Genomic DNA, 27753 nt, shown 5'->3' with positions numbered 1-27753 from the left:
GAGGTAGGTTAGGCTGAGAGACAGTGAACTGGTCCAAGGCTACCCAGTGAACTTCATGGCTGATTGGGGATTTGAGCCCATCTCCCAGGTCCCAATCCAACACTGTAACTACTACACTACACTTAAGATGAATTATTGGGCCAGATCTAGCTCATTACCACCTCCAGGCACTGGCTGAGCAGTTGCAGTGCCTTGCTTGGTACAAGTGGAAAAGAGAACACTGTGTGTGATATCAGCATACTGATGACTTGGTGCTCCAATCCTGGTGGCAGCTTCCAGTGGCTTCGTACACATAGCATGGACAATTAAGACTAAACCATGTGCGATTCCACAAGAAAGCTAGCTCTGGCCCAAGCAGAAGTCACCCAGGGCTATTGTCTGAAGCTGCCACAGAATATGAATGGAAGCTCTGCAAAGGAGTGCTTCCTACCTCTCACAGATGGCCCAGAAGGATAACATGGCCAGTGGTATCAAAAGCCACTGGGAGGTCAAGGAGAATCAGCCACTTAAGAAAATGTAGTAAAGAGGTATGAAGGAAGCTGCTGCACTGGAAATAACCACTGCTTTAACAGAGACACATTCACTTATTTGCAAGACAAGTGCTGGATCCCAGAAGCAAAAGAATCCACACTACAGCCCTGAAGCAGCGGTGCCACCATGAGGTGTACATTTGAAATGGAAACGTCATCATGCCCTCTGTTTTACTTTCCAGGTCATTTCAGATGCTTGCCAAGAAGGGCAATGGCTTCTCTGGTGTCCCAGAGGACAGGACAAGATCTAATGGGTTTAAATGATAGGAGGACAGACTTTAACTAAATTAGGAGAAATGTTTTGATGGTTGAGAGCACGTCAACAATAGAACTAATTCCTTAGAGGGCTAGAGGGCTTCAGGAGAAGTTGGGGGTGCTCTAAAGCTGGGTTTTCTCAACTAAGCAGGATGTTGGCACTAGAAATCTACTCACTAGACAGGGGTAGCCTAAAATCCAGGTGCTGCTGGACTCCCAACTGCCACCAGCCCCTGCCAATATGGTCAGCAGTCAGGGATTATGGGAGTTGTAGTCCAGCAATAGCTAGAAAACAGCACATTGGCTATTGCTGGTCTAGAATATTTTTGCCTAACAAAAGCATTGGACATTTCTCTTCATGAAGTCCTTTAGCAATGTTTTGTAGCTCTAATTTACAAATAGTTCCTTTGATCTATCACAGAATCATAGAAATGTAGCACTGGAAGGGATCCCGAGGGTCATCTAGTCCTACCCCATGAAATGCAGGAATCCCAACTAAAGCATCCATGACAGATGGCCACCCAATCTCTGCTTAGAAACCTCCAAGGAAGGTCCACAACCTCTCAAGGGAGTCCTTGCACTGTCAAAGTTCTTCCTGATGTTTAGTTGGAATCTCATTTCTTGTAACTTGAATCCATTGGTTCAGGTCCTAGCTTTGGGAGAAGAAAACAAGCTTGCTCCATCCTCCATGTGACAGCCCTTTAGGTATTTAAAGATGGCTATCATCTCTCCTCTCAGTCTCCTCTTCTCCAGGTTCAACATTCTCAACTCCCTCAACTATGCGGAGAAGTGGAAGTAAATCCAACTGAAGCATTCTTTCTTTGTCAAGATTTGCTGTGTTTTTAAAACACATTCATTAGGTTCATTATCTCTGGCAACATTTTATAGAAAGATCACAACATACAAATTGAAAAGCTTGGTTTACATTTAATTAAATACAAATATTTGTAAAGGATTAGAAGGTTAGCTCTTCCAATGACATTTTTTCTTCTACTTTTCTTTCTGCACTCTCAAAAGCTTCGTTTTATTTTCCCACATTTAAAAAGTCCCGCAACCAAGACTTGGCTTTCAATAACAGTTATAAGATAGAAATTATAAAATGTCAATTATAAAATGTCAATTGACAGAGATATAGGAGTCATGTCTGTAAACATTAAAGTCAAAAGTATGCACCCTTTGGTCCAAAATACAGCAGAAAACCATAAATCTGGATATGATACTGCCCAAAAGCAAAAAAATAAAAAAATAAAAACAAAAAGGAAAAGAAAAAGCTAGAAGAATTCTTCCCGTTGCATTAATATGCTCACTTTACAGGGGATAGATGGTTCAGTGTATCTCAATATTTTTCTTTCACTCAATAATTAAATAAAGCGATGTCTTTGCTTCAAATTACACCAATGTAATCTGCAAGATTTTAGACAAGAACAGGACTCAGGGCAAGAATTACATGGGGAAGAAGGGGTTCAAGGGAGTCGTAAGTCACTTGACAAGCAATATAAGCAGACACTTCTTTCAATGCAACATGTTAGGGCACCATTCTTGAGCCGTTTTCAAGGCTGCATGTTGGCATTACAAAGTAGACATTAGTCTGCTAGAGAGAAGAGTAGCTGTAACATGTCTGAACCAGCCGACAGGAAGATCATGGATCTTTTGGTCACCAGCCAGCACATCATTCATGGGACACACGGTCCAAGGCCACGTAAAAACTCTTTTTGTCATCCAAGCAGTGCCAGCCAATAGGACCGATTTCACAGTCTGCACAGATCAGGAACTTTATATTTCCAACATCCTTGGTGAAGCCAACATTTTCAAAAGAGAACATGTCATCAACCAGCCAGTGGTCCTGTAGGACATCCCCATCCAAGTCACTGTTACCCACCAGGGCGGTCTTCTTCTTCATAGCAGGGAGGAAAAGCTGTCAAGCAACAAAACAAGCAAGTCAGCTGCTTTTATCGTGAAAGAAGCAACATGGCTGGCATGATATGCTGGTACTTACTATGGGATAGTTAGAGCTTTCTACAGTTTCCCAAACACACAACTCCCTGTCTCTTCACTCTTACAGTGGTACCTCGGGTTAAGTATTTAATTCATTCTGGAGGTCCGTACTTAACCTGAAACTGTTCTTAACCTGTTCTTAACTTTAGCTAATGGGGCCTCCTGCTGCCGCTGCGCCGCCGCCGCACAATTTCTGTTCTCATCCTGAAGCAAAGTTCTTAACCTGAAGCACTATTTCTGGGTTAGCGGAGTCTGTAACCTGAAGCATATGTAACCCGAGGTACCACTGTACTTTGAATATGCATCAAGAGTGGCTAACTTGTGGCCCTCCAGATGTTGTTGGACCACAACTCCCATCATCCCTGACTATTGACCATGCTGGATGGCGCTGATGGGAATCAGAGTCCAATAACACTGGTTAGCCTCCCCTAGCATACACAAGTTGACTAGCTGCAAACAGGGGTGTACCTGGGAGCTGCCTAGGTTGGCCCCTGCAAAGGGTGCAGGCCCAGGGTGCTAAAGGGTGCAGGTCCAGGGTGCAAAAATTGTGCCTCTCCACAACAATAGATCTCGTTGCCAAGGGTGCAAGGGGAGACAGGGGCGAGACAGCTCACTGCGAAGGGTGCAAGGGAGCCTGGGTACGCCTCTGGCTGCAAAGTAGACTCTCCACCTAGATTTCGGATTCAGGGATTCATTTTAGGCAAGACTTATCTCCATAACTGTAAAGCATGTGTTAATAAGAAATATGCCTCTTAGGATCTGCAGGGTGTCTTCACAGTCTTCCCATTCTGCAGCCAGACAAGTCGCCAAGCGTCTTTCTAAACGTCTTTCCTTTCATAGCCATTATTTTCACTTATACCCAGGACTTTAACAAGCTCAACATTGCAGATATCAACCCCCCTCCACACCCGCAATATATCCCATTTTTAACTCGCAACCTCCCTGCAATGTAGCATTAGGCGAGTCTGAGAGAATGACTGGCCCCAAATCACCGAGGGATCTTCAGGGCTAGGCAGAGATTTCTACCTCTGGCTCTTATTAAGCAAAGCACCACCGGAGGAACGGGAGATTTCCGGGGAAGCTGCTCCGAAAACCCCGCCCTGGCCTCGGCCAGCCGGTCTCGCGGCACCCGGAGGCGGGCCGAGGACGGGCGTCCCAGCAAGCCCTTCTCCCGCCCGCCCGCTGCCTACCTCTCGGCGGGTGAAGGTGGCGGTGCCAGGCAGAAGCACGCGGGAGCTGCAGCGCTGGCACAGGACGGCCTTGCGGTTCCGGCCCCGCGCGCACACCAGCTCCTCCGGCCCCGCCGCGCCCGCCGCCTCCATCTCCGAACCGGGCGCCGCCATAGCCACGCAGGCGCAAGAGGGCGAGGGCGGGGCGACACCAGCGGGGACGAGAGAGGCGCCCCGCTTTGTTCCCTTCGGCCGGCTCTGCAAGGCGCGCGCGCAAATTACGCGGCGGCTCTGGAACGGGAAAGCAGAGAGGAGACCGAGCGAGCGGCGCAGTCCAGCGCTCCTCAAAGCTAAAGCTCTTTGCTTCCTTTTGCAATCCTGCTGTTGCACCAGTTCGGGTTTTTTTTAGTTCTAATATAATATCGAACGGAAATAGTAAAAGTAGACGCCGGCTGAATTCATCAGCTACGAACCCAGTAGGGGAAAAAAGATGAGCAAATGGCTCTGCGCCCTTGTTCACAGTACCGCCAGCTTGCAAGTTGCCAGGAACACGTCTGCGTGAATGGAAGACAGCTTCCCGTTATGCCAGGAAAGGTGGTAGCGCGTACATCCCACTTTCGTTTTGGGAAGAACGCCCTGCTAGTGCTGATTCTTCTTTGTTCCTGTTTGCTAACTGGGGAATTATTGAAGGCTGGCATAGATGCCGTTGTGTGTGTGTGTGTGTTTGTTTGTTTTTAGGCGGGTTTTAAGGGTAAGTAACCGAAAGGAAAGAGTCGTCCCAAAATAAAACGTGACTCCATTCACACATGCGCCCATTGTGCCTTCCAAACAACTCATTGTGCCCATGGTTTCTCTGTTCAGACTACTACTCAGTTTTCTCTCCTGTAATGTATTTCACTGAGTTCGATTAAAATATAGTACTAAAGAGGAAGAAGAATGTGATGGCTTCTTGTGTAAGGAGATTGATACTTGGCTAAAGCTCCCTGCCTCTGTTTTATGGTAAGATATTACAGAGAAAAGTGGAAGGGCTCAAAAGAGTAGGAAAACACACAGAATTATTTCTTGGCAACTTCTTTACCAGATGATGAGATGCATTATTCATTTCATTCAGAGCTTGCCTCAATAGATGACAGCTCCCTCCCTGAAAGGAGCAATGGGGTCATACTATAATGTAAGCAAGAGTGGAAAAGGAGATCTGAAGCTATGCAAGATTAAGAAAGCAGTTTCTTAATGCAGTTTGCACATCAAAGTAAAAATAATCTTCAGTTAGTTAAGAGTGTGGTGCTGATAACGCCAAGGCTGCAGGTTCAATCCCCATACGGGACAGCTGCATATTCCTGCATTGCAGGGGGTTGGACTAGATGATCCTCAAGGTCCCTTCCAACTCTACAATTCTATTATTCTATAAACATTTTCTTAATCCCCATCACTTTACTTTCTCTTTAAGAAATAAGCTGTAAAAAAAGAGATGAACTTAAGAGAAAAGTGGGCAAATGTAGACTCCCACCAATGCCCATTTGGCACCTCTTCAGAAGAAGCCTACATAAAAGGAGCACTTCACCAACAAATACTTTATATTTTAAAAAATGGTTTAAATAATAAATGCTACTGCAAAAATAAAGGCAACCTACTTGGAGAAACCAAATGTTCACATGTACCAGAGATACTTTTATTAAAAAATACGTAAGAAATGAATCACAAACACTGATGTGATAGGACAGGACTTATAAACTCAGTGTTATTCGAAAGTGCATCATTCTCCCATGCTACCATATCCCCAAAGCAAGGAGTCAATAACACCCAGCAAATAAATACATTCACCCCTTGGCTCCCAATAGAGCTGTGTGACAGGAAGAGGCTCAGTGGGTCATGGGAGAGAGAGAGCTCCAGGATCATGCTGAAAGTTTAGGGCACATCCATGAGGGGTTGGAGGCGCATTATCCACAGGCTCAGGTGTCCATTTCAGCAATGTGGTGTGAATTCACATATCTAGTACAAGCTGCATAACACACCAGAGGGGTATTAAAATAGGCAAGGAGAATCATAAATATGCCATGAAAGAGATGCCTTGAGCAAATGTTCCAGTTCACATGAAATGCCTTGTTGTAATTGGGTCTGGAGAGAAATGACACCAGGTAAAACTACAATGCACTGTAAACATTAGTGTGCTCTTAACGAAATAGAACGTATCATGCTCCTACTTTGGTGCTAAAGCAGAAGCACAATAAAAGCTGAGTGTAAGACAACCTGTGCTGACAATGCTCATGCAGAAGGCCTGCACAGGGTATCAGGCTTAAGACCAGTGTGGGGTTGAGAAGAGATGTTCAGTGATTTGTGGAGATTGAAGGGACATTCGCAAGGCAGCCTAAGTGGCCTGGGCAGATGCACCCTTTCCAGAGCACATTATACTCTTTCCCGCCAATATGTCAAGATTTCCTACTTCACTGCTCCACTAACACTAAAAAAAAACTTGGCTTAGATAGCAGATGTAAACAGGTTCTTGTTCACAAGTACTAGAACACACAGCCTCTCTTCAGGTAAAAACACGAAATTCAGTATTTTCTTCCTGTCTGCTTGCCTTTCTTCCCAGCAGATAAGACTGAATATTCCAGCAGGCTATAGTCTCCGCTGCCCCCTTTTCCGTTATGGTGGAAGGCCAGATTGCTTATACCAACACAGAGAGTCTTTATCAGTTGCATGCATCAGCCTCTGGCTCTTCTCCCCAGCACCATGGGCAAGTCTGTGCAGAACGTAAAAAGCGTCCAAAAACAAAACACAGTGTGCCCACACAATGCTCACTAACAGTATGTCTGCACTGCAGCATATTTGGTACATGGAAACATTCAGGCACAAATCGTTGGTGCCATGCTCAAACTTCCTTGTATGTGCCAATGTTCTAGAGATGCAGTGGGCCAGAAAGCATAGACATCTTTACTGCTTTAGGCAACTCACTTTCACAGGGTTATCATTACATGAGCATGTAATTTTTCTGTTTTCAGTTCAAAGTGCCTTGTGTGTGGATTGTTTTTTAAATGGAATCAGTAGCTTTGAAGATGAGCCTGAAGGTCTGCAGCGCAGGCCAGATAGCAATGGTCACTGCATCCACAGCTACAAGAGCAATAGCTGCAAGTGAGCCAGTACTTTCTCCCATAGTCTCTTTGTTCCACAGAAGTGCTCTTGCAAGGCCTTTCCCCTAAGGTCACTTCTCACGCAGCACACAAACGCCAGCATCACACCGTTGGGTTCCCAGTGATGTCACCACTTCCCAGCTGTCAATGATAGGATCATAGCACTCAATACTGCTCAGAAGCGAGTTCCCATCGTACCTACACGTGAGAGAAGATTACTGATGAGAACATGTTGAAGTCTGGAACTCTTAAAAAGGAGATGATGACTTGATAATAGTTTGGAGCGGTGGCACAACCATCCCTATTAAGTCATACGATGACAAAACTCTTGTATTTTGTGAGAGGTCAGTGCAAGGAAACACTTGCCATGTCCATCTTTGACCATGTTACTACAAACCCACCCTATGGACCAATCTACAGATTACAATTTCACAGAAGGAAGACTCAGGCCTGGTATGCCAGCAGCTCATCTATTTCGGCATCCTGTTCTCACAGATACCTATAGGGAGGCTGCAAGCAAGGCCTTAGCGCAACAGCATTCACCCTTCCTGCATTTTTGATCTTGATCATGTGCCTCAGTGCACAAAAACAAATGCTGTATCAGATAGGCCTTTTGCCATGTTAAAGGTAAAGGTAAAGGTACCCCTGCCCGTACGGGCCAGTCTTGACAGACTCTAGGGTTGTGCGCCCATCTCACTCAAGAGGCCGGGGGCCAGCGCTGTCCGGAGACACTTCCGGGTCACGTGGCCAGTGTGACATCGCTGCTCTGGCGAGCCAGAGCCGCACACGGAAACGCCATTTACCTTCCCACTAGTAAGCGGTCCCTATTTATCTACTTGCACCCGGAGGTGCTTTCGAACTGCTAGGTTGGCAGGCGCTGGGACCGAGCAACGGGAGCGCACCCCGCCGCGGGGATTCGAACCACCGACCTTTCGATCGGCAAGCCCTAGGCGCTGAGGCTTTTACCCACAGCGCCACCCGCGTCCCTTTTTACTGATGCCATGTTACTGGGCATCTAATACACTTATAATAAGTATAGATAGACTGATCCAGCTATACTAGGCTTAAAGGTATTTCTGAGTGAAGCTTGGCCCCCTTACCCTGCTATGGCATAAAGTCGCCCCCTCAGGACTGTTGCTCCCACATAACAGCGGGGGGTTGTCATGCTGGTCACTGTGGTCCATGAGTCTGTGCGAATGTTATACGCCTCCACAGAGGAGAGATGTGCTGTTCCATCAAACCCTCCAACCACATAGATATGATCATTCAGCAAGGCTACTCCAGCTCCTGGGAAAGAAAAACCATGGAATGTGGCACCAAATCCCACAATTAGGCATATCTGGATGGAAGATTGTGCCTCTTGCCTTCTGAAAATGAACAAGCCCCATGGTGGGTGAAGTTATCATAATGCCTGCCTCTTTTAATAGTCACAGTCTACCACTGCAAAGGTGACAGGGGGAAAGTAATCTTCCTGAAACTGTAATGTTTGCACAGGATGTCAAAGTTGCGTAAAGATATCCAAGAAAAGTATACATTTATATACATTTAAAGACAGTATGCAAACTGTCTTAATTGTATAAAGGAGTGAGAGAAAACAGATGTTTTATATTGTGAAGGCTATTCAGATAGTATGAATTGTATCTAACAGTCCTCACAAAACAGGCTTGTGCAGTGTAATAGGACATCTTCTCTAATCCTAACCCTAACCACCACTACCCCAAAAAAAATCTGCTCCAGGAAGCTGGGGGACTGTCTGGAGCAGATGTTGGGAGCATGCAGGGAGAGGAGAAGTGGAAGTCACATTAGGTAAAGGTAAAGGTAAATGGACCCCTGACCATTAGGTCCAGTCGTGACCGACTCTGGGGTTGCAGCGCTCATCTCGCATTATTGGCCAAGGGAGCTGGCGTACAGCTTCCGGGTCATGTGGCCAGCATGACTAAGCTGCTTCTGGTGAACCAGAGTAGCACACGGAAACACTGTTTACCTTCCCGCTGGAGTGGTACCTATTTATCTACTTGCACTTAGACATGCTTTCGAACTGCTAGGTTGGCAGGAGCAGGGACTGAGCAACAGGAGCTCACCCCGTCGCGGGGATTTGAACCGCTGACCTTCAGATCGGCAAGTCCTAGGCTCTGTGGTTTAACCCACAGCGCCACCTGCATCCCGGAAGTCACATTGCATGAGCAGAACTCCATGAACTGTTTGATACAACCCTGTGGTAGTTGGAGAGCTGCTGGGAAGAGAGGGCTGGTTACTGGTGCCCTTGGTAAATTCCAGATTCATTATTTGGAAGCTTCAGGAGCTCTACTCCGTAGGAGTACAGTTGCAGGGAAAAGAAAGAACAAAATTCTCACTCTAATCAGATGGTCCCTATAAAACCACCATTACAGCTGGTATACTGCCAACAGCTCCCCACCCTGATCAGGACTCTCACCTGAGCGCTTTGTGGCCATTGGAGTGACATTTGTCCAGTGCCCAGTGTGGGGATCATATCGCTCCACAGAATTTAAGATGTTCAGACCATCATAACCACCTGAAAACAGAGGAACCCATTAAATTACTTGTATTACTTTTATGAGGGGCTATTGCCCCTGCTCGCTTCACTTCACTCACCAAGCCAACCTCTGCACCAAAAACACCCACATCCCCTTAAGAGCCCACCAGAAGCCTTTTATGATCTCCCTGATCTCCCCATTGCCGCCACTTCTCCTTTGCCTCTCCTGATGCCAGAGGTGCAAAGGAGGAGTGCAGGATCATGAAAGGCTTAGACTTTCTTGTGCTGTTGCCAAAAATTTTAGGATGAAGAGTCAGACTGGCAGGAGGAGGACGGCAGGAAGAGGAAGGCAGCAGCAAGCCAGCCTAGGGATTGGCGGTGGCGACTGCAGCAGTGGATTATCAGGCCAGCTGTCCACTGCTTCTACCAACTTTCCTTGTTCCCACACTCCTCCTGTCAGACTGACTCCTAACTGGCCAGCTGGCAGCAGTAGAAGCAGCAGATCCCCAAGCTGGCTGGCGAAGTAAGGTGGCCAGTAGTGGCAGTGGCTGGCTTGGGCATCTGGATCCTGAAGGCAGAAGCTTCAGGGTTGGTAGGCTGAGAAGCCTGTGGAGCTGAGGGCTGCTGCATCTACTGTGCTGAACAACTCTTAAGCACCTACTAAGGATTTCTTTGGGATGGTTTCTTAAATATTAAGTCACCTCTTAAAAACCAAAAGATACAGGACCAATGCAATGCAACAATTTCTGAGCTCTGTCCTGCAAAATTCATTGCCTTTGCTCTGTTTCTATGTTTATATATGGAGCCTACTGCTTTCAGATATTGGAATTCTGAATTCAAAGGCTTTCCACGGAAGAAACCTTTCATACTTGATGGGCATTCCAGGGCAAAACAGAACTTACAAATGCCGTGAAATTTGCAAGATCACTTCCTAATTACAGCTTCTTGCATAGTCTTTTCACCAGACTGCAGCTGAGGCACTACCATATAAAAATTTGTAAATACACTGAGGTTACCTACCAAGACAATAGATAACATTATTAGCAACCACCAGTCCTGCTCCTTCTCGAGCTGTCTGCATATCTCCCAACATACTCCACTGATCAATGTTGGGATCATATCTTTCCATACTGGTGTGGCGCCGACTTCCATCAAAACCTCCAGAAACATAGATCATGTCTGTAACACAACAGTTAACTGAATTAAACAAATCACAGTATTTGAAATCAGTATTTTACAAATATGCATTTATGTTGGTTGAATAAATGAATTAATTTCCCCGCAAAATGAAAGTACTTAAGATTGTTTCCAGCAATGATTATCAGTAGGGGAATTAGAATACGTTTACCAATACATACCTCCTAGGGTTGTAGCCCCCGCTAGGCCCCGTCGAACGTTCATGGGAGCCACAGAGTACCAGATACTGTCTTCATCAGATGTATAATCTAAGCATTCCACAGAACTGAGGCGAGAACGACCATCATAACCACCTATTACATATATCCGATCATGCAAGGAAACTGTGGCAACATAGCGTCTTTTACGGCTGATACTCTATGCATAAAGAAAAAAATGGAAGCAATTTTTTTGGGTATCTTTAGGTATGATGGGCACCTGCAATTTCCTAGTGATGCCATACAGAGATAGTGCGATCAATACAGACAATGCTGCACTAATGTGTCAGGGCTTATCATTCTATATATTCTGTTTATCTACAACAATATGTTCAATATATTCAATTTCACACGCTCACATCTTCAGTACGCAGCACACTTTTGAGGTTCTCTGCATGAGACGAGAAGAGCCTCAATGGAATGCAGTATCAAAAGGTTTTGACATACAGAAAGCAAACAGCTCACCAGGGGATTTAGAAAACATTAATTTAAATTTCAGATGGCTCTGTGAGTCATCATCCAGAACCTCCCCAATTCTTCATCTCAGACTACTTTACACAAGAGGTCTTTCTAACATTTATGTACATACAATGCTTTCGTAGGTTCAATTAGTTTCACATGCCTTTTCTGGACAATCCTTATAATAGCCCTATGAAGGCAAAAAAGGGCAGTATTTTATTAAAAGCCTATGTCACTCTTCCTCCCAAAAGAGTTGATGGTGGAAATTATTAGGGGAGTGTTGGTGGGAATGGAAGAGTGTGGCTTGCGCAAGATTACCCAGTAAATTCAAGGAAGAGATGAGATTTGAACTGGGGACTTCTGACTCGCAGTTCGTTCTTGGTAATTATTATCCTAGCATGTGTGCAAGACTATGTTGCCACCCACATGCTTGTTGTGAAGTCACCATCCAGCTCCTGGTCAGAGACACATGTATTATTGCCCACAGATGATGCTGTACAGCAGAACTGGCTAACCCTTTTTTCAGCCAGATGTTAGCCAGCTCCATGCTACTGAGACACACATGTGAGATACACACATTGCAGAGAGTTAAACACCTCTCAGCCCAGTGCTGCAAGGGATGGTTAGATTTTGCCAATGTGTGGTGAGCTACCTGCATTGGTTTGGCAGGCCGAATCCAGCCCACAATTTCACAACAGCGGGACTACAGGGTTTATCCATTTTCCTACGTGAAGAAGATGCCTGCATTATAAACATCTTTGTAAAGCCCTTCTTGCAGCAACTCTTCCAACCACAAGGTTTTAAAGAAGCATTTCCAATTGCAAACGTATGTCCACCCCACAGAGGAAAAGCAATCTGAGAGGAAAAACAGAGGGCAGGGAGATGGTAAAGCACTCCCAGCTGCTGCTTCCCTGTTTTAAATTCCCTCATCTCTTTTTTTAAAAAAGGTGTTGAGGCACTGTTACATGCATCAGCTAGTAAGTGCAGTTAGCCCCTTAGTAAGCTTAATCAGACTGGTCAAACATGTGTTATTAAAGTATATACCTGGTATTTTACTGTTGCAAAAAAAAAAAATGTGATAAAGCAAACAATTACATACTGGTAGGAAACTCCACTCCTGTGTCTTCGGATCATATTTCTCCACCACATCAATAGGTGACTGCTGACTTCCAAAGCCCCCAATTACTAAGAGAACCTCATTGGCACCTGAATAAAAACAGACCACTTTAAGGTTAATATCCTAGAGTATATACTTTTTATTTCCATTATTGGTGTACTGATCCTCACTTCAACTCGTAAGTAGTGGGTCAAGAATAGTAGAACTGAGTGACACACTAGTTCAGCCTTGAAAATAAAAGCACAAGTGCTACTAGCCTTTGTTTTATTTTTTGATAACTTGCTAAGTGGCCTGCATTTTCATGCCAGCTGTGGAGAACAGAAGTCCATCACCCTTGGTCAGCATGAAAATGCAGGCTACTAAAAAAACTGCAGACTGGTGAAAGGATAGGGTGTTTCATTCTCCCACTGCATTTCTGTGATGGTTGTGGAGGAAGAGACTTTCCTTCCTCTGTTGCTAGACTGGAAACCAAGTGGGCTGGCTGAGGAGGATGGAGAAATCCATCTCTCAGTCAGGCCTTTAACGCATCTACATAGAATTCCTATGGCTGCTAGGTAAGTTGTTAAATATAAGGCTACGTACTCTTAAGCCACTCTTGACAGATTGCCTCACCTTTTTAAACTCTCCAGCAAGAGACACATGACTATTTTATTAAGCAACTGATTTCATTGCACTATGTAGTCTTAGTAGTCCCCCCTCCACTTGCCACCCTTGAATTATGCCTAAATCTATACTGCTTCCATTTTAAACACAGGACATAATTTGCAAATCATGAAGCTTAAGCATTTTTTTTTAAAAAATATTTCAATAGCATCTAAGCAAACCTATCTACGAGTTGCTGTATTTCACTGCATTTTGCTTTTCCTTACATAATTGTGAGGAATAGTTAATCCTGTTTTAACAACAGCCTTGAGATTGCTATTTTGCCCATCAATCTACTAAAGGCTAGATAAGTGTGACAATAAGAATCTAGTTTTGGTTTAACGCCAAACTGAACTGTATTAATACCCTATGTCTGTGAATCCAAGCCAATAACCCTTGCTCTTTTCTTTTCAACACCACACAGATGACTCATGCTTAGCTTGTGCCATATAATCTTCATTTCTCTCTCTTGACACCCTTACAGCCCATTTTGCAGCTGTGCACTTGGGCTTTGTTTCCCAACCATATTTGCCCTTGGCAAGTCCATTCTATTAATTTCCAGTTAATTGCTCCAATCCAGAAGATAATAGTGAAGCTTCAAGGATGTTTGTCATACCACATGAGAAGTCTTTTTGCTCACTTTTCAGAACATCCTGAACATGTTGTCTTAAAAAAATATGCTTTGAATTTCTCCCAGCATCGTCAGTTTGTCATTAACAAATTTAGGTTGAATTTTCAGCTTTATACAGAATCTAAGAATAGTATCTGTATGCCTGTCAGGCAAAGGCTTGAGTATCTGAAAATTACCACTCAGCCATAATATCATCTAATAACTTACTTCCATTTTCTTCTAACAAGCCTTCTTTACACAATGCTTCAGATGAGAGTAATATTAAATACTATACTGCAGCAGAAGTATTTTTATATGCTTGCTTATTATATACAGAGATTCTCTCTTGCTTGGAACACACGTTAAGAATTATAAAATTGTGATTTTCTTGAGTCAAAATGAGAGTACCCCTAAACATTTTTTTTAAGAAAAAAAAACACTGGTTATTCCTATAAAGCAGTTATTTAGACAAAGCTGTGAAGGTGCTTCTTTTGTATCATACAGCTTCTGTCTGGGTCCTTGTACCCACATGTTTATTAGGTTTGTGCAAACGAGCAGCATCCCCCCACATCCTTCCCTATATCTCCGGGGATGGTCTGAAGGCACAGCTTTATTTACATTTTAAAATCATATCCTGCCCTTCCTCCCAAAAGATCCTGGACAGAAAACATTTCCTTAATAAAAACATTATTAAACATAAAATAACACATAATTAAAACATTTCAAGAATGGTTAAAACATCTAAAAGCAATAAAAGCATAACAAATTAACAACAGATTACATATCAAAATTATATGTCTGGATAGGTCCACTGAAACAAAAGTTTTCAACAGGCATCTAAAGGATTACAGTGACGGTACCTGTGTAATGTCAACAGGCAGGGAGTTCCAAAGTTCAGGTACACTAAAGAACAGACTCCTTATAAACATGAAGCATTGCTTCATTGTGAGCCTGCCAAATGGCAGAAGACATTAAACCATACTCTTTCCCAGCCATTTTGATATGCACTTCTCTGATGCTTACCCAAACGTGCTCTGGTTCTGGGACCTTGCATCTGACTCCGAAGTTCAGGTCTTAGATGAAACTTCTTTGCTTCATCTACAAGGTCTCTGCATTGCAAACTACATCGAATAAAAGGCTGCAGAAGACATACAGGCATTATTTTCACTTTATCCAATTCTTTATACACTTTTACAACTCTTCAAAATACCCTATAGCTAGTAGAAGAATGACCCACTGCAAAAAAACCCTAATATTTAATTAAATTAATCTAAAATTAGTCCAGTTACATTAATTCAAGTACTGTAATATAAAACATATGGAAAAACCATGCTGGTGGAGCATGCAACAGAAATCTTTATTCAAATACAGTTTCCAGGATTAAAACTTAAAACACTGGTTCCAGAAGACCTTTGCAATAACTTAATTGGTTTGAATGTAAAATTATATACTAAGGATGCTGATTTGTGAATTTGATTTTTGCCAATTCTCTCTTCCTTTAGCAAAGCCCTATGCCTTATCCCACACCACCCAGGAAGGTCCCCTTTTTGAGGCAATGCAAAGGACTGCCTGGGGTAGGGTGGCAGGTAGCCTTCTGTGAGCTTCCTTCTATTGTCCTAATTTTCAAGGATACAGCACATAAATTCCTTCCTCAGTTATTAGAGGGAAGAACCCATTGGCCAAAATTGCAAAAATATTGTTTACCTACTTGCTAATACTAAAAAGGCGGCTACTCTGAAAGCAGCCTAACTTTTCTATGGCAGCTGCAAATATTTGTCCAAGGAACCTTGACTTGTGTAGTAGATTGCAAATTAGCTGTATTACATTTATTAGAACTGATGTTATTTTGTTATATTAAGTCATCTGAATAGCTAAGGCCTGTGGCTAAATAAGTGAAAATTATGGGATGGGTTTTTTTTTACATGGATGGGGAAATTAATGACGTACAGACCAGAGTTTCCCCCCTTTTTCTGCACAAAGGCTACACCAGAATTGGATTGTCTTTCTCATTTCTATGGTTAGGCATCACAGAACTCATGGCTACCTCCAGTATTAATACATGTTACTGAAGGAAGGCGGGGAAATGGGGAGCAATTAAGTTAGGTCATTCATTTCACTGCTGAGAGGCATGTTCAGCTGACTCGCTTTAGATAATTTTTCAAGTTCTTACACAGTAAAGTAGATGGGTTTGGGGTTAGGGTTTCTCTTAAGGGGGAATTGCAGGGGTACTAATCTTTGTTCCCAAATTCTAACATGTATATATGCAAAGGATCAGCTAGAACACATTACAAAGTTACTATTATGAGTGAGGTTTTCCTAAATACAGCAGTTGTTCTGCAGGACTTATTCCATGAGCTGCTTAATAGGGCAACTGGCCCTACCTCAGTGTCTATGACATCGGTAATGTAGCGTGGGGTGAGTAGTGGCATGCGCACATACTGCAGAAGCTCTGGCAGGGATGCTTCCCGTTCCTTCTTTGAATGCTTTACCCAATTAATAACAGCCTCAAAGACAGGCTCTTCAGAATCCACCTATAAGAAAAGGCATGGAATTAATCAGTCTTTTGAAAAATAGATGGCTACGACACGGGAGGAGGGATTACTTTAAGGGGGGTGCAGCATAGATTGTACTTCTGGTGTGGGGAAGCTGCATTTGCACAGAAAATTATGGTGGTTGGAAAGGAAGATCCACCTTGCAAAGCAAACACAGGCAGCTCTCTAGAGAGGGAAATGTGTAACTTTGTCGTGTAACTGTGACAAGCATATAATGTGCAATGTTAATGATGTGATATGCATCCTTTTATTTGTATGCCGCCTTTCCATAGCTAAAACCATGCTCAAGGTGGCTTACAGCATGAAACAAATTACATAGTTACAAATATAACCATAGCAGTCAAAAACAATAAACACATCAAAAAGTACACAACCAAATTGAACAATTTCCACATAAATCACAGCAAGATTTAAAAATAAGGGTAAAAATAATCATCAGTTAACAGCAACAAACACCCCTGCAACCCTCCCTAAACAGTACCCTAGCTCAAGACCAGCACACATTCCTCACCATCACCATGCAAGATTTTTTCTTTTAAAAAGCATTTTCTCTGAAGAAAGTGCAGTTGAGGAGATTTCACTCCTCCCATATCCAAGAATCTCCTGAGGAGTCTGGTGATTCTCCAGAGAGGAGGAGGCGTGTTCTGCTCTCTACTTATTCTGCTCCAGCACCACATCAAAGAGTCAGTCAGTCAGTGTGTTGGAGAGAGAGAGACTGAGTGTTAGAGATCATGTGTATAGATAAGGTTGCTGCTAAGAGCAGCTGCAGACACTCAGTGCAGTGCAGCATTCTTTATGCTTAGACCTCATTTAGCTCTGTATATAGTTTGTATGATAGTTGTAGATAGAATAAAGAAGTTATTCTACAGAGCTGCTCTCCAAGTCGTTTATACTCTGCTATACTCTGCTGTGCGACGACTGTCTTCTTGTGGAAGTGAATCCGGTGCTCACAACTCTAAGCTGTGAGTCCACAGCACTTTGACCTGTTCCTGTCCAGAAGGTGGTCTCTGGAAGTGCTACCCAGCTTGCCTAGCCCAGTCGGGGCTGAAGTGGATGAGTCCAGTTGGTGGTACTGGCTCAAGGGCGATGCTAACAGCAGTCACTTTTATTTTTATTCTTTATTAAATTTCTATACTAAACCTCTGTCTGAGGATCTCGTGGCAGTTTACAACATAAAAACACAAAAATCCATATCAAAGTAAAAAAACAATAACACATACACCCAACTCAACTTTGGGTTTACTCTTTTAAGGGTTTTGTTCATAAAGCAAATATCTTCCATAATGTCAACCTAGGCAAACATATATTTAACAAGATAGGGTTAGCATGAGTGTAGTGCAAAGAGGGCTCTTTCCCACTGATAAAAGGGTGATCATATTTACAAGCACAAATCTGCTTAAGAACTGGTTGGTGCCTTACAAAATGCTTCAAAATCTTTCAAAGTAACTAACAAGACTGCACTTCTCACTTTAACATTCTTCAACAGCTTCCACGAATTTTAAATCATTCATTTACTGCCAATGATTTTGTAGCACAAAATTAAGTATTGATTTATAACTCTTTAACAGCATGGACCAACTGTTAAGAAAACCCACAGCCTGTGCCTCAGAAGCCCTGTTTGGACATTCAGAATCTTGGTTTAACACACACACATGGTGGGGAAAGGGGCACAAGGGCACGAGCTCTGGTCGCTCCCATGTTCCTCTGAGAGTTCAAGGGCTACTGTTTGCAACAGGAAACCTCCTGTACTTGTGGAGACACCCCCACATTGTGTCACAGGGAGCATTCCTGGAGAAGCAAGTAAGGGCTTCTCTTGAGTGCAGAGCTCTTCTCTAGGTCTTCCAGGGACTTTCCTTGTAAATCTGTATTGATTATTCCAGATTTCCATCTTGTACATCCTCCTACACCCTGCCCCCCTTTCTGAATTTTAGCCTTGCATCCATTCTAATCCCTTTTTGTTCACATTCTCTCTTTTGCCATTGCTTCTTTAAACAGATCTTGGTAACTGTAAAGGCTACCAACTTGCTTTTATATTGAAATGAAAACTAGGATTCTCAGAATTCTAGTAAGATCTTACAAGCGCTCATGGATTGTAAATTGCTAACCTCCAAAGTATGAATTCCATCGGTCAGCTCCACAGTATTTTACCAGTTAATTCCTAGGTTGTGTTTGGTTCCTGTATCAAACACTAGAACTTAATAGCATTGCTTTGGACAACAAGAAGGAATATTTTACCTGAATCTCATCACATTTTATTAGCTTTTCCACTTCTTCTTGATTTAGGAGAATAAATTCTTCATGTTGAACTACATCTGGGAAGTGCTTCTGGCTAAAAACTTCGGCTGCCTGCATTAAGTCAACACAATTGTGCGTTTCAGCAAAATCTCGAATCCCCAAACAGTTGGAAGGATCCAGCTGGCTTTCCAGGAACTCACAGCAAGCCTGCTTCACTCCTGTGAGAAATGACATGATTTGCACTTCAGAGGGCTAAGTCACTGTTCTGAAAAGTGTTTAAGAGGGGGGGAAACTGTGCTTAACAAATCCATCCATTTTCCTAACAAACACTAAATCTGGTAAATAAAAAGACATTTTTTTTATCTTAACCAGCCTGCCATTTTCCTTGGTAGTTAGTATTGGGATTCTTTTTGGTGGTAATAAATTTTAAAAATGGTGTGACATCAGTAAAATACATTCTTAATTAACTATTGTATTTTAATCCATATTACAAAAACAATCTCTACCCTTTCACAAATACATAAATATCTTACTACCCAGAAAATGCTCCCAAACTACTAATCAACAGCTGTTTTACAATTTTATTTTTCATTTGTTCTCAGGATTGCATTTTCCCCAGAACTCAGATATCTGAATGTTCAGTATCTTAGTATATAACAAAATTGTAAGGATGTCATCAAACTAAAGCCTGTGTGGTCAATGGCCAGCCATGCAAACTGCTACATAAAAGGGAAGGGGGTTCGGCCAGGCTTAAAAGGAGGGTGGTTGGTAAGGAGCAGTGGGGCTGGCGAGCAGTACTAGCTGGGATGAAGTTCCTAGTATGCATGTAATTTCAAGTTTAACAATCTTAAAATGGGGAGACTCTCTCACTAAAGAGTCCCTGTATGAAAATTTGCAAAAGTATATACCTTTTACTATGGTGTAATGTGGGTTTTAATATGATTTTATATGTAGTGCTGGTTGTATAATTTTCTGTACGTTGCTTCTGAATGCATTATGATAGGCAGTTGATAAATTTCAGTTTCTGTATAAAAAGTGTGGCACCAGAGAACAGTTCCTATTTGCTGTCCAATTACAAAATCAATGCACGAGGCATGAAACCACAGAAATACCACATCACCACCAACATCACCTGATGAAGCATGTTTTACTGTGCTTTAATAAGAACAACCAGAGATATTTGTGATCCTTTTATTCATTATGGGAAAATTTCTACTTTTAAAAAGGAACCCTCCTTGACTTTTATATTGTTCTTGGCTTTCCTTATTAATCAAGCTACACTTCTGGTGAATCCTTGGAGAACCTTCTGCCCTTTGAGAGCATGGTTCAAGATATTTCTTCAGACCCCAACCCACTAAAGTATCACCCACTTGGTATCTGCAATGTGGCATTTTCAATCATATTACCCAGTGGTTGACACACTCAACTGAATAGGTTCACTCAAGCTACAATGCTTTTGTTCATGTGGGCTTTTAGACAAGGTTAGGTTCATGTTGTATTAGAAGCTGCTGGTTTTATATTTGTTTATTAGTCTAAATATATTTGCTTTCTTATTGTGTTCACCACTTTGTAAATCTCTTAAAAAATGGGCAATACAGATCAAGGATTCTCAAAAGCTCTTCGCTCCTGATCTACACTGTATGTTTTTGTCATTACCTTTCAGCTGAAGCAAACAGGCTGCTGGAAGCAACTCCTGAACATTCTCCACTGTCACATGAACGGTCTCTGTGTATACGAAGTCCAGCAATATTTCCATAGTTGATGCTGTTAGTCCTTGAATATCCACATAGGGTTTATCCTTCTCTGAAAGCTGTGAATTATAAACAAGGGAAGTACTTTTTTATTCCCTGGGTTTTACAGGGTTCCAAAACATAACCTGGAAAACTACAGTGTGGGCAATGGGGAAGAGATATAAAGCATTAATAATCTCACATGAATATTTCAGCAAATGGAACATATAACAAATACCCTACAGACATTTTGGTGCAAGGATAATACTTTGAAAAATTCTAGTTACAGGTAGGTAGCCGTGTTGGTCTGCTGTAGTCGAAACAAAATAAATAAATAAAAATTCCTTCCAGTAGCACCTTGGAGACCAACTAAGTTTGTTATTGGTACGAGCTTGCGTGTGCATGTATCTGAAGAAGTGTGCATGCACACGAAAGCTCGTACCAATAACAAACTTAGCTGGTCTCCAAGGTGCTACTGGAAGGAATTTTTATTTATTTATTTTGTTTTGACTTTGAAAAGTGTTATTTTAAATATCAGAGAAACAGACTTTAATAACATGCTTTAAATATATGCTGTCAAGGGGCAGGCAAATTAATTCACCAAAAGTAATTAACATGCACCTCTACATATAAATTACAGCAATGTCCTTATTACACTGAGTTCAGGGTTGAGAGGAGAACATAGTAATGCCTTTCGACCCTACAAAAATTCTGCATGGCTTGTTTACCCATTATGTACTTACATGGGTCACTTGCAGCCAAATTAAAAAAGAACCACCAACATTTGTAAAGCTTCCTTCCTGGTAGACCAGAAGACAAAACACATTTGCCAGCCAGCTTAGTAACAATTTAAAAGTGTGGATTTGCAACAGAGATAACATTTTTTAAGCCTAGATATACAAGAAAGCTAAATTGTATATAAAGTTGAAACATTAGGAAGCCTGCAATTTAACTTTTCTTATACTGTACTGGGATGTTGAGATCTGCTAACAAGACTGCCACCATATGATTCTTGTGGCAGTGCGGGAGAGGGCCAATTCTATGGTGGCCCCCAGGCTGTGGAATGCCCCCCATCCAAGGGGCAAATGGCCTTGTCTTAGTATGATTTTTGATGGCAAGTGTCTAAATCTTTAGGGGTACAGAATAAGACCTGATGTTCCCTACCGCAGTGCTGTTGTTGACCTTAATTGCAATTTAAGATGGATTTAATTGCTGAGTAAGTGAAAAGCATTACATGGCGTTGTGCATAATGTGCATTAGGGCTGCTTGGTGAAGAGCAAGCTATAAATGCATACAGAATTGCAACCTTAATGACATTTTTGCACTTTTAAGTTGTATTACAAGCTACTTTCTTATTTGCATGAATAAAAACAAAAATGTGTGTACTCTGCATCTTGCCTACCTCACTGGTGAACATAGCACAGAAGTAGTCACTGCAAGCAGCTAACACAATACGATGGGCTGGAAAGTCTTTCTGCTCCACACGAAGGGTCACATCACAAAGTGTGTTACTTTTTCGTAGAGAGTTCATTGCATTGAGAATGGACTTGGCATGAGAATTAGTCATTATATCTTTAGGAGCCATAGTGTATTTCTCCAGTCAACAATAGCGTTGAGAAGGTAGGTTCAGAGTTTGAGTAACCTGTTAAGAGAAGAGTCTGCTTCACTAATGGCATGAAGCTTGAAAGAGGTGGAGAATGAGGATCTTGGTTTCTGCCGGTTCTCTCTTCTATCCCATGGGCCTGTTGTCTACCTTGATTCACTTCTAATTGCGCTACTCAACTACATTCAGATGACCACCATCCCTACCTAACAGAAGCACAGGCATATCATAAAACATAGAAATTCTATGTTTTAATACAATAAAATCTCAGAACAGTACACATTTATTTACAGTGAGATGTGTGCTAGGCAAATTGTAGAACATCAAAGTATCTCAGAACTACAGACTAATAAAGACAAAGACAAGATTTAGTGCAAGGACAATGGTGGAGCACCACCTGTCCAGGAAAGCACAACAGTGTGGCCAAAGTTAAACCATATATTGCCACCTATTTAACTTTCCCCCATGTCAATTACTTCAATTTTATTTGAAAGTTTAAAAAGAGACAAATATATGAATATTTCCTAATGCAGATCAATAGAACAAGACTTCTACAATGAAAGCCTCTGCCTTTGTTTTATAAGGTGTATAAATGTATGTTAATAAACCTTCAAGAACTTACTACAGCAGATACTCAAAAATCATTATCTGCTGTAGTAATTACTTAGAAGCAAGTACCACTGAATTTGATGGAACTCACTTCAAAACAAGGGTGCACAACTCAGAATAATAGCCTAATCTTTCTTGTTTCAAAGGATGTTAAGGCTATACCTCCTAGCCACCCCTAGCTTATCAATGTAATGACAGGTAACTTACTGTACACACAAGTTTTACTTGGTGTTTAGTTGCTGCAACTGAAGTAATGGTTCAAAGACAAACACATTTGCAAATAATGTGAGCAGAGAGCATCCATTTCAGAGCTAATTCTGCTCCCTACCACAAACAGTTGTTAACTGAAGAGATTCATTGACCATTCCTGTGTGGGAATAATATTCTCTTGGAGCTGAATTCTCCAACAAACCTACAGAACTTCCCTCATAATATTGCAATTATTGGGCATTCCTAAATGAGATACATAGACCTCAGCTCAAGCAATGGGTCCCATTACCTAGCACATAATTGGGGAATCTCAGCCCAGAGGCCAAATGCAGTTCCCCAGGGCTCTCTGTTGGACCTTCAGGTGCCTCGCCATGCCACACCTGCCAATTCCCCTGCTTCACGCCCAAGTATTTATCCTAGTTGGAACTCACCCCTGACTTCTGATCATGCCTCACGCTTTTCCGGGTGGAGGTTAGAGAGACGTGTGAGTGTGTGTATAAACTAGCCTAAGAGTACAAAGGCAAAATTTAAATTTGCTACTTTGCCCCCTTTGGCCCCACCCACCACAGGCATGCGGCTCCCAGAAGGTTGCCCAGAAGGCAATAAATATGGCCCTCCGACTGAAATGGAATCCCACTCCTGACCAACCACAACCATCAGTGCTTAGGATAAGGTTTAGGTACCCAATTTGGTACTATTCCCGGTGCGGTCGCCAAAACCCACAGCAGGGCAAGACCTCTATTTTGAAATACTGGTACCTATAGATTTGGCTATTCTGCAGCAGCGGCTGGGAAGGGAGCTGTGGCTCAGCGAAAAGGGAAGCTCTCCTTCTCCCTTCTTCCCCAGGGCTTCATGGACCTCTTCCCCTGGGCCCTCGGAAGCCCTCGGAGGCAGCGGGGGCTCAGGAGCTCCGCTCAGCAGCACATGGAAGGGGGCGGGCCGCGCAGCATTTCTGCCCTCGGGGCCTCCTCCCCCGTCCAAACTCACCGCCGCACCCTCCCCGTGAGGGGAGAGAATCCCGGCTCGGCTCCTCAGGCCCACACGTCTCCTTCCTCCTTCGCATCTGGCGCGCCTCGATGACGTCACTATGGTGGACGCCAAGCCGCAGGCTTCAGGAACCATCTTTTAAATAGGAAGAAGCGCGGCTGCGGATGGATTCGGCTCGGCCTCGGTTGCTAGGCAACAGGGATTGACAACGAAGTTATGTGATATCAACTCCCGCCCGCGGGATAACTCCGCCCGAACGCTGCAAAAGAAAAAGAAAGAAAAAAGGCTGTTCTTTTCTTGCCGTCGTTGGACTGCCATACGCCCTGAATTTCCCGGACATAGCCAGTAATCGCCGAGCGGAGTTTTGGAAAAGCGGATAACATGTGCGGTAAATCCATGCGCCTATGGAAGCCCAAATAAGAAGTGTTGAAATTTTTTTTTTTTGCCATTTCCCCAAAAATAGGTAAAAAAACTTCATTTTGGGGGAGATTTTGAAAAAAAAGCAGCCTCAATTTCCGGGCTGGTCAGATTGCATGCAGAGGCATGGAAAAAGCCACGACTACTGTATTATTATTACTGTTATTGCTGTTGTTTTAAATAAATGAATCTTTCAGGTGTTGTGGGGGAAACTATTAATCTAGCCCAGTATGATACACTCTCACCATGCAGGAGAGAAGGTAATGGGGAGTGCAGTTGCCATTGTTGGTGAACCGCTAAGGGCCTAACCTGCATACTAAGTGCATTTAAAAACAATATTCTCAGACCACTTTAAAAAAACCAAACCGTGTGGATCCCACTTACTGTTGCCCCATGCCTTTCCCCAGTACTTGTGTTATGTACTGAGTTGAATAGGATCCAAACTGCAGCAGTCTGATTGGTCCTAGAACAATAGGATCCAAAAGGCAGCAGTCTGATTGGTCCTAGAACAATAGGATTCAGAATGCAGCAGTCTGATTGGTCCTAGAACAATGCAGCAGTATGATTGGTTGGCAGGAACTACCCAATCATGCTCCAGATAGAAGTGAATCCACAACCTGATTGGCTTACAGTAGAATTCCGGAATTAGCCAATCATGTGCAGCCCATTGTGTAAATAATGTATATAAAGCAGATACTTTGAGGGGACTTTCATTCATTCCTCCTCACCACTATGAGCTGAATAAAGAGCATGAAATCACTTTGCGACTCTGAGTATATTTCACTGGCGACGAAGGTGGGATCCCGCTGAGCTGACTGCCACACACAGCACCGCAGCACCGCCACCTGCCGCACCGCTGCCTCGCACCGTGTATCCAGGCTTCAGCTCCGGGACACAAGGAACTCAGAATGGCAACCGACAACAGCTTCTCGCCATTCAACCCAGCATCTGGAGACTGGGAAGCGTACGCCTCCCGTTTCACCTTCCTCCTAGAAGCCAAAGGGGTCATCGACGAAGAAGACGCCAAGAAGAGGGCGATATTCTTCAGCGTCTGCGGAGAGGAGACGTTTGAAATTGCCCGGGCCCTCCTTGCGCCTGAAGACGTCGCTACTGTTCCATACAAAACAATAATGGAACAGCTGAAGGGGCACTTTTCGCCGCAGCCCTCAGTGGTGGCTCGTCGAAATGCCTTCTACGCAAAGCGGCAAGCCCCTGGGGAAACCATAACTGGGTTTGTGACCTCTCTCCGCCAAGCCGCCCGGTTCTGCAACTTCTCAGAGCTGGAGAACATGCTTCGTGACCGCCTCGTCGGTGGCCTGAAGGATGAGAAGCTGCAACGACGCCTCTACGCTAAGAAGGACCTAACGTTCCAGGTCGCTCTGGAGGAGGCCCTGGCAACGGAAGCTGCCGAGAGGTCGACGCAAGAGGCACGGCCGAGCCAGCCGTCCCAACCGAGGGTCCACCACGAAGACCTCACCGATGACTCAGGATCCGACAGGGAGGAGGTGCACCGAGTACAGCAGCGCACTCAAGCAGCCCACATACCACAGCTGCCTCGACGAGGAGGGAACTGCGCAAGCTGTGGAGAAAGTCACGAGAGGAGGACCTGCCGTTTCCGCAACGCAGAGTGCAGGCAGTGCAGAAAATTGGGACACATCGCCCGGGTGTGTCGGGCTCGGCCCACCCGACGCCAGGCATCAGATGACCAATCCAAGAGCCCCAGGTCCCGGGGCCCAACGCACCAAGGCAACTCGACAGAGCTCACGGACTTCCAGGTATACCAGTTGCCCCACCCCAACGTAGAGAAAATTTATGTTGACGTACAGATAGAGGGGGCCCCATGCCGCATGGAGCTTGACACGGGTTCAACTCTATCCATAATCTCGGCAAGGACCTTAAGGAAACTGTGTCCTACTGGGGGTCCCAAACTCAGGCCGGCCCCATTCACCCTCCGGGACTTCCAAAAACGTAAGGTCCCCACAATGGGGGTGGGGACCTTCAGGGTGCAATACCGAGGGCGGACGCGGCAACTGGACTTGCTTGTGGTCAAGGGCCCCTACATTAGCTTACTGGGATTAGCATGGTTTGGACCACTGGGGCTAGCCGTCACCGGGGTGAACCACACTAGCTTACAAGTGGACGTGGACGCCATATGCAAGGAATTTCCGGGGGTTTTCGATGGGAAATTGGGACAGTATACGGGCCCCCCCATTGCTCTACAGCTTGACCCCGCAGTACGACCGGTCAGGCTCAAGGCCCGCCGGGTCCCGTTCGCCCTGAAACCTCGTATAGACGAGGAATTGGACCGGCTCGTGAAGCAAGGAGTGCTGGAGCCGGTGCCTAATGCCCCCTGGGAAACCCCAATCGTCACGCCCGTCAAGCCTAATGGTTCAGTCCGCATCTGCGCAGACTACAAATGTACCATAAACAAGGCCCTCACGGCCCATGCATACCCAGTGCCAGTGGTCAGCCATGTTCTTGCCACCCTGGCTGGGTCGAAAATTTTTGGCAAGCTGGACTTGGCCCAAGCATATCAACAGCTGCCAGTAGATGAGGCCACAGCAGAGGCACAGACGATTGTGACGCACAGAGGAGCATTCAGGGTAAAGCGGCTGCAATTCGGTGTCAGCGTGGCACCAGGCATATTCCAGAATCTAATGGACTCTCTACTTAAAGGGATTCCTGGCGTCACCCCCTTCTTCGATGATGTGTTGATTGCCGGGCCCACACCAGAGGAGTTTGAGGACCGCCTCCGCACCGTTCTGCACCGTTTCCAGACGGCGGGTCTCAAGGTGAAGCGGGAAAAATGTCTACTAGGAGTGCCTCAGGTGGACTTTCTGGGATTTATGGTGGACGCAGAAGGGGTCCACCCGACTGGGGACAAGGTACGGGCCATTTGTGATGCCCCAGCGCCCAAGAACAAGACTGAACTTCAGGCCTTCTTGGGACTATTGAACTTTTACCATTCCTTCCTTCCCCACAAGGCGGCGGTAGCAGAGCCCCTACACAGACTCCTGGACAAGCGGGCCCCTTGGGTGTGGGGCCAGCGCCAGGAGGCCGCATTCCAGGCAGTCAAGGACTTGCTTGTCTCAAACTCGGTCTTGGCACACTTCGATGAGAGGCTGCCGGTGGTGCTAGCATGCGATGCCTCGCCCTATGGAATTGGCGCTGTCCTGGGACACCAACTCCCGGATGGAAGAGAGGTACCGGTGGCATACTTTTCCCAGACACTCAACGCAACCGAGCGGAACTACTCGCAAATCGACAAGGAGGGACTGGCAATCGTGAAGGGAGTAAAAAAATTCCATGATTTCTTGTACGGGCGGCCCTTCACCGTGGTGACTGACCACAAGCCGTTGCTTGGCTTATTTGCCCCTGAAAAGCAGACCCCCCAAGTGCTGTCTCCTCGCGTCCTCAGGTGGTCAATTTTCCTTGCCAGCTACCAGTATGCACTGATTCACCGTCCGGGGAAGGCGATGGGCCATGCGGATGCCCTCAGCAGGCTACCACTACCGGAAACAGGCCCCGACCCAGCACCTGCACAAGAGGTTATGAGCCTGGAGCTGCTTCCCGACCGCCCCATTCAGGCACAAGAAGTTGCACACCATTCCAAGAAA

At 44.4% G+C, this 27753-nt stretch overlaps 2 protein-coding genes across 8 annotated transcripts; both read right to left on the bottom strand.

Moving 5' to 3' along the window:
- Window positions 1-1692: 1692 nt before the first annotated feature.
- Window positions 1693-4161, bottom strand: RABIF (RAB interacting factor). The gene is made up of 2 exons (XM_053393781.1): window positions 3971-4161; window positions 1693-2700 (listed from the first exon to the last, which is right to left on the bottom strand). Exons 1-2 carry the CDS (start codon window positions 4121-4123, stop codon window positions 2455-2457), a joined length of 399 nt encoding a protein of 132 aa, XP_053249756.1. The 5' UTR covers window positions 4124-4161; the 3' UTR covers window positions 1693-2454.
- A 1435-nt stretch (window positions 4162-5596) lies between these two features.
- KLHL12 (kelch like family member 12) lies at window positions 5597-23869 on the bottom strand. 7 transcript variants are annotated; one of them, XM_053393771.1, is made up of 12 exons: window positions 23491-23812; window positions 21713-21952; window positions 20237-20390; window positions 18581-18798; window positions 16175-16324; window positions 14817-14931; window positions 12524-12630; window positions 10930-11125; window positions 10592-10750; window positions 9512-9610; window positions 8178-8364; window positions 5597-7275 (listed from the first exon to the last, which is right to left on the bottom strand). In XM_053393771.1, exons 2-12 carry the CDS (start codon window positions 21893-21895, stop codon window positions 7149-7151), a joined length of 1695 nt encoding a protein of 564 aa, XP_053249746.1. In that variant the 5' UTR covers window positions 21896-21952; window positions 23491-23812; the 3' UTR covers window positions 5597-7148. The 7 variants fall into 7 exon arrangements, with proteins under 7 accessions (XP_053249746.1, XP_053249747.1, XP_053249748.1 ...); XM_053393772.1 differs by having other exon boundaries at window positions 23720-23812; XM_053393773.1 differs by lacking the exon at window positions 21713-21952 and having other exon boundaries at window positions 23720-23869.
- Between the last annotated feature and the right edge of the window lie 3884 nt (window positions 23870-27753).

This window comes from Podarcis raffonei, chromosome 6, assembly GCF_027172205.1.
Source record: "Podarcis raffonei isolate rPodRaf1 chromosome 6, rPodRaf1.pri, whole genome shotgun sequence".
Lineage (NCBI taxonomy): Eukaryota > Metazoa > Chordata > Lepidosauria > Squamata > Lacertidae > Podarcis > Podarcis raffonei.
Note: the sequence above shows the minus strand (reverse complement) of the source record. Positions and strands in the feature narration are given on the sequence as shown.

Coding starts and splice junctions, on each gene's coding strand:
- KLHL12 (XM_053393771.1), bottom strand. CDS start 21,895: ATGGCTCCTAAAGATATAATGACTAATTCTCATGCCAAGTCCATTCTC. Junction 20,391..21,712: donor GTGCTATGTTCACCAGTGAG/GTAGGCAAGATG, acceptor TATAATTCACAG/CTTTCAGAGAAGGATAAACC. Junction 11,126..12,523: donor AGGAGTGGAGTTTCCTACCA/GTATGTAATTGT, acceptor CTTTATGCATAG/AGTATCAGCCGTAAAAGACG.
- RABIF (XM_053393781.1), bottom strand. CDS start 4,123: ATGGCGGCGCCCGGTTCGGAGATGGAGGCGGCGGGCGCGGCGGGGCCG. Junction 2,701..3,970: donor CCACCTTCACCCGCCGAGAG/GTAGGCAGCGGG, acceptor GTTGCTTGACAG/CTTTTCCTCCCTGCTATGAA.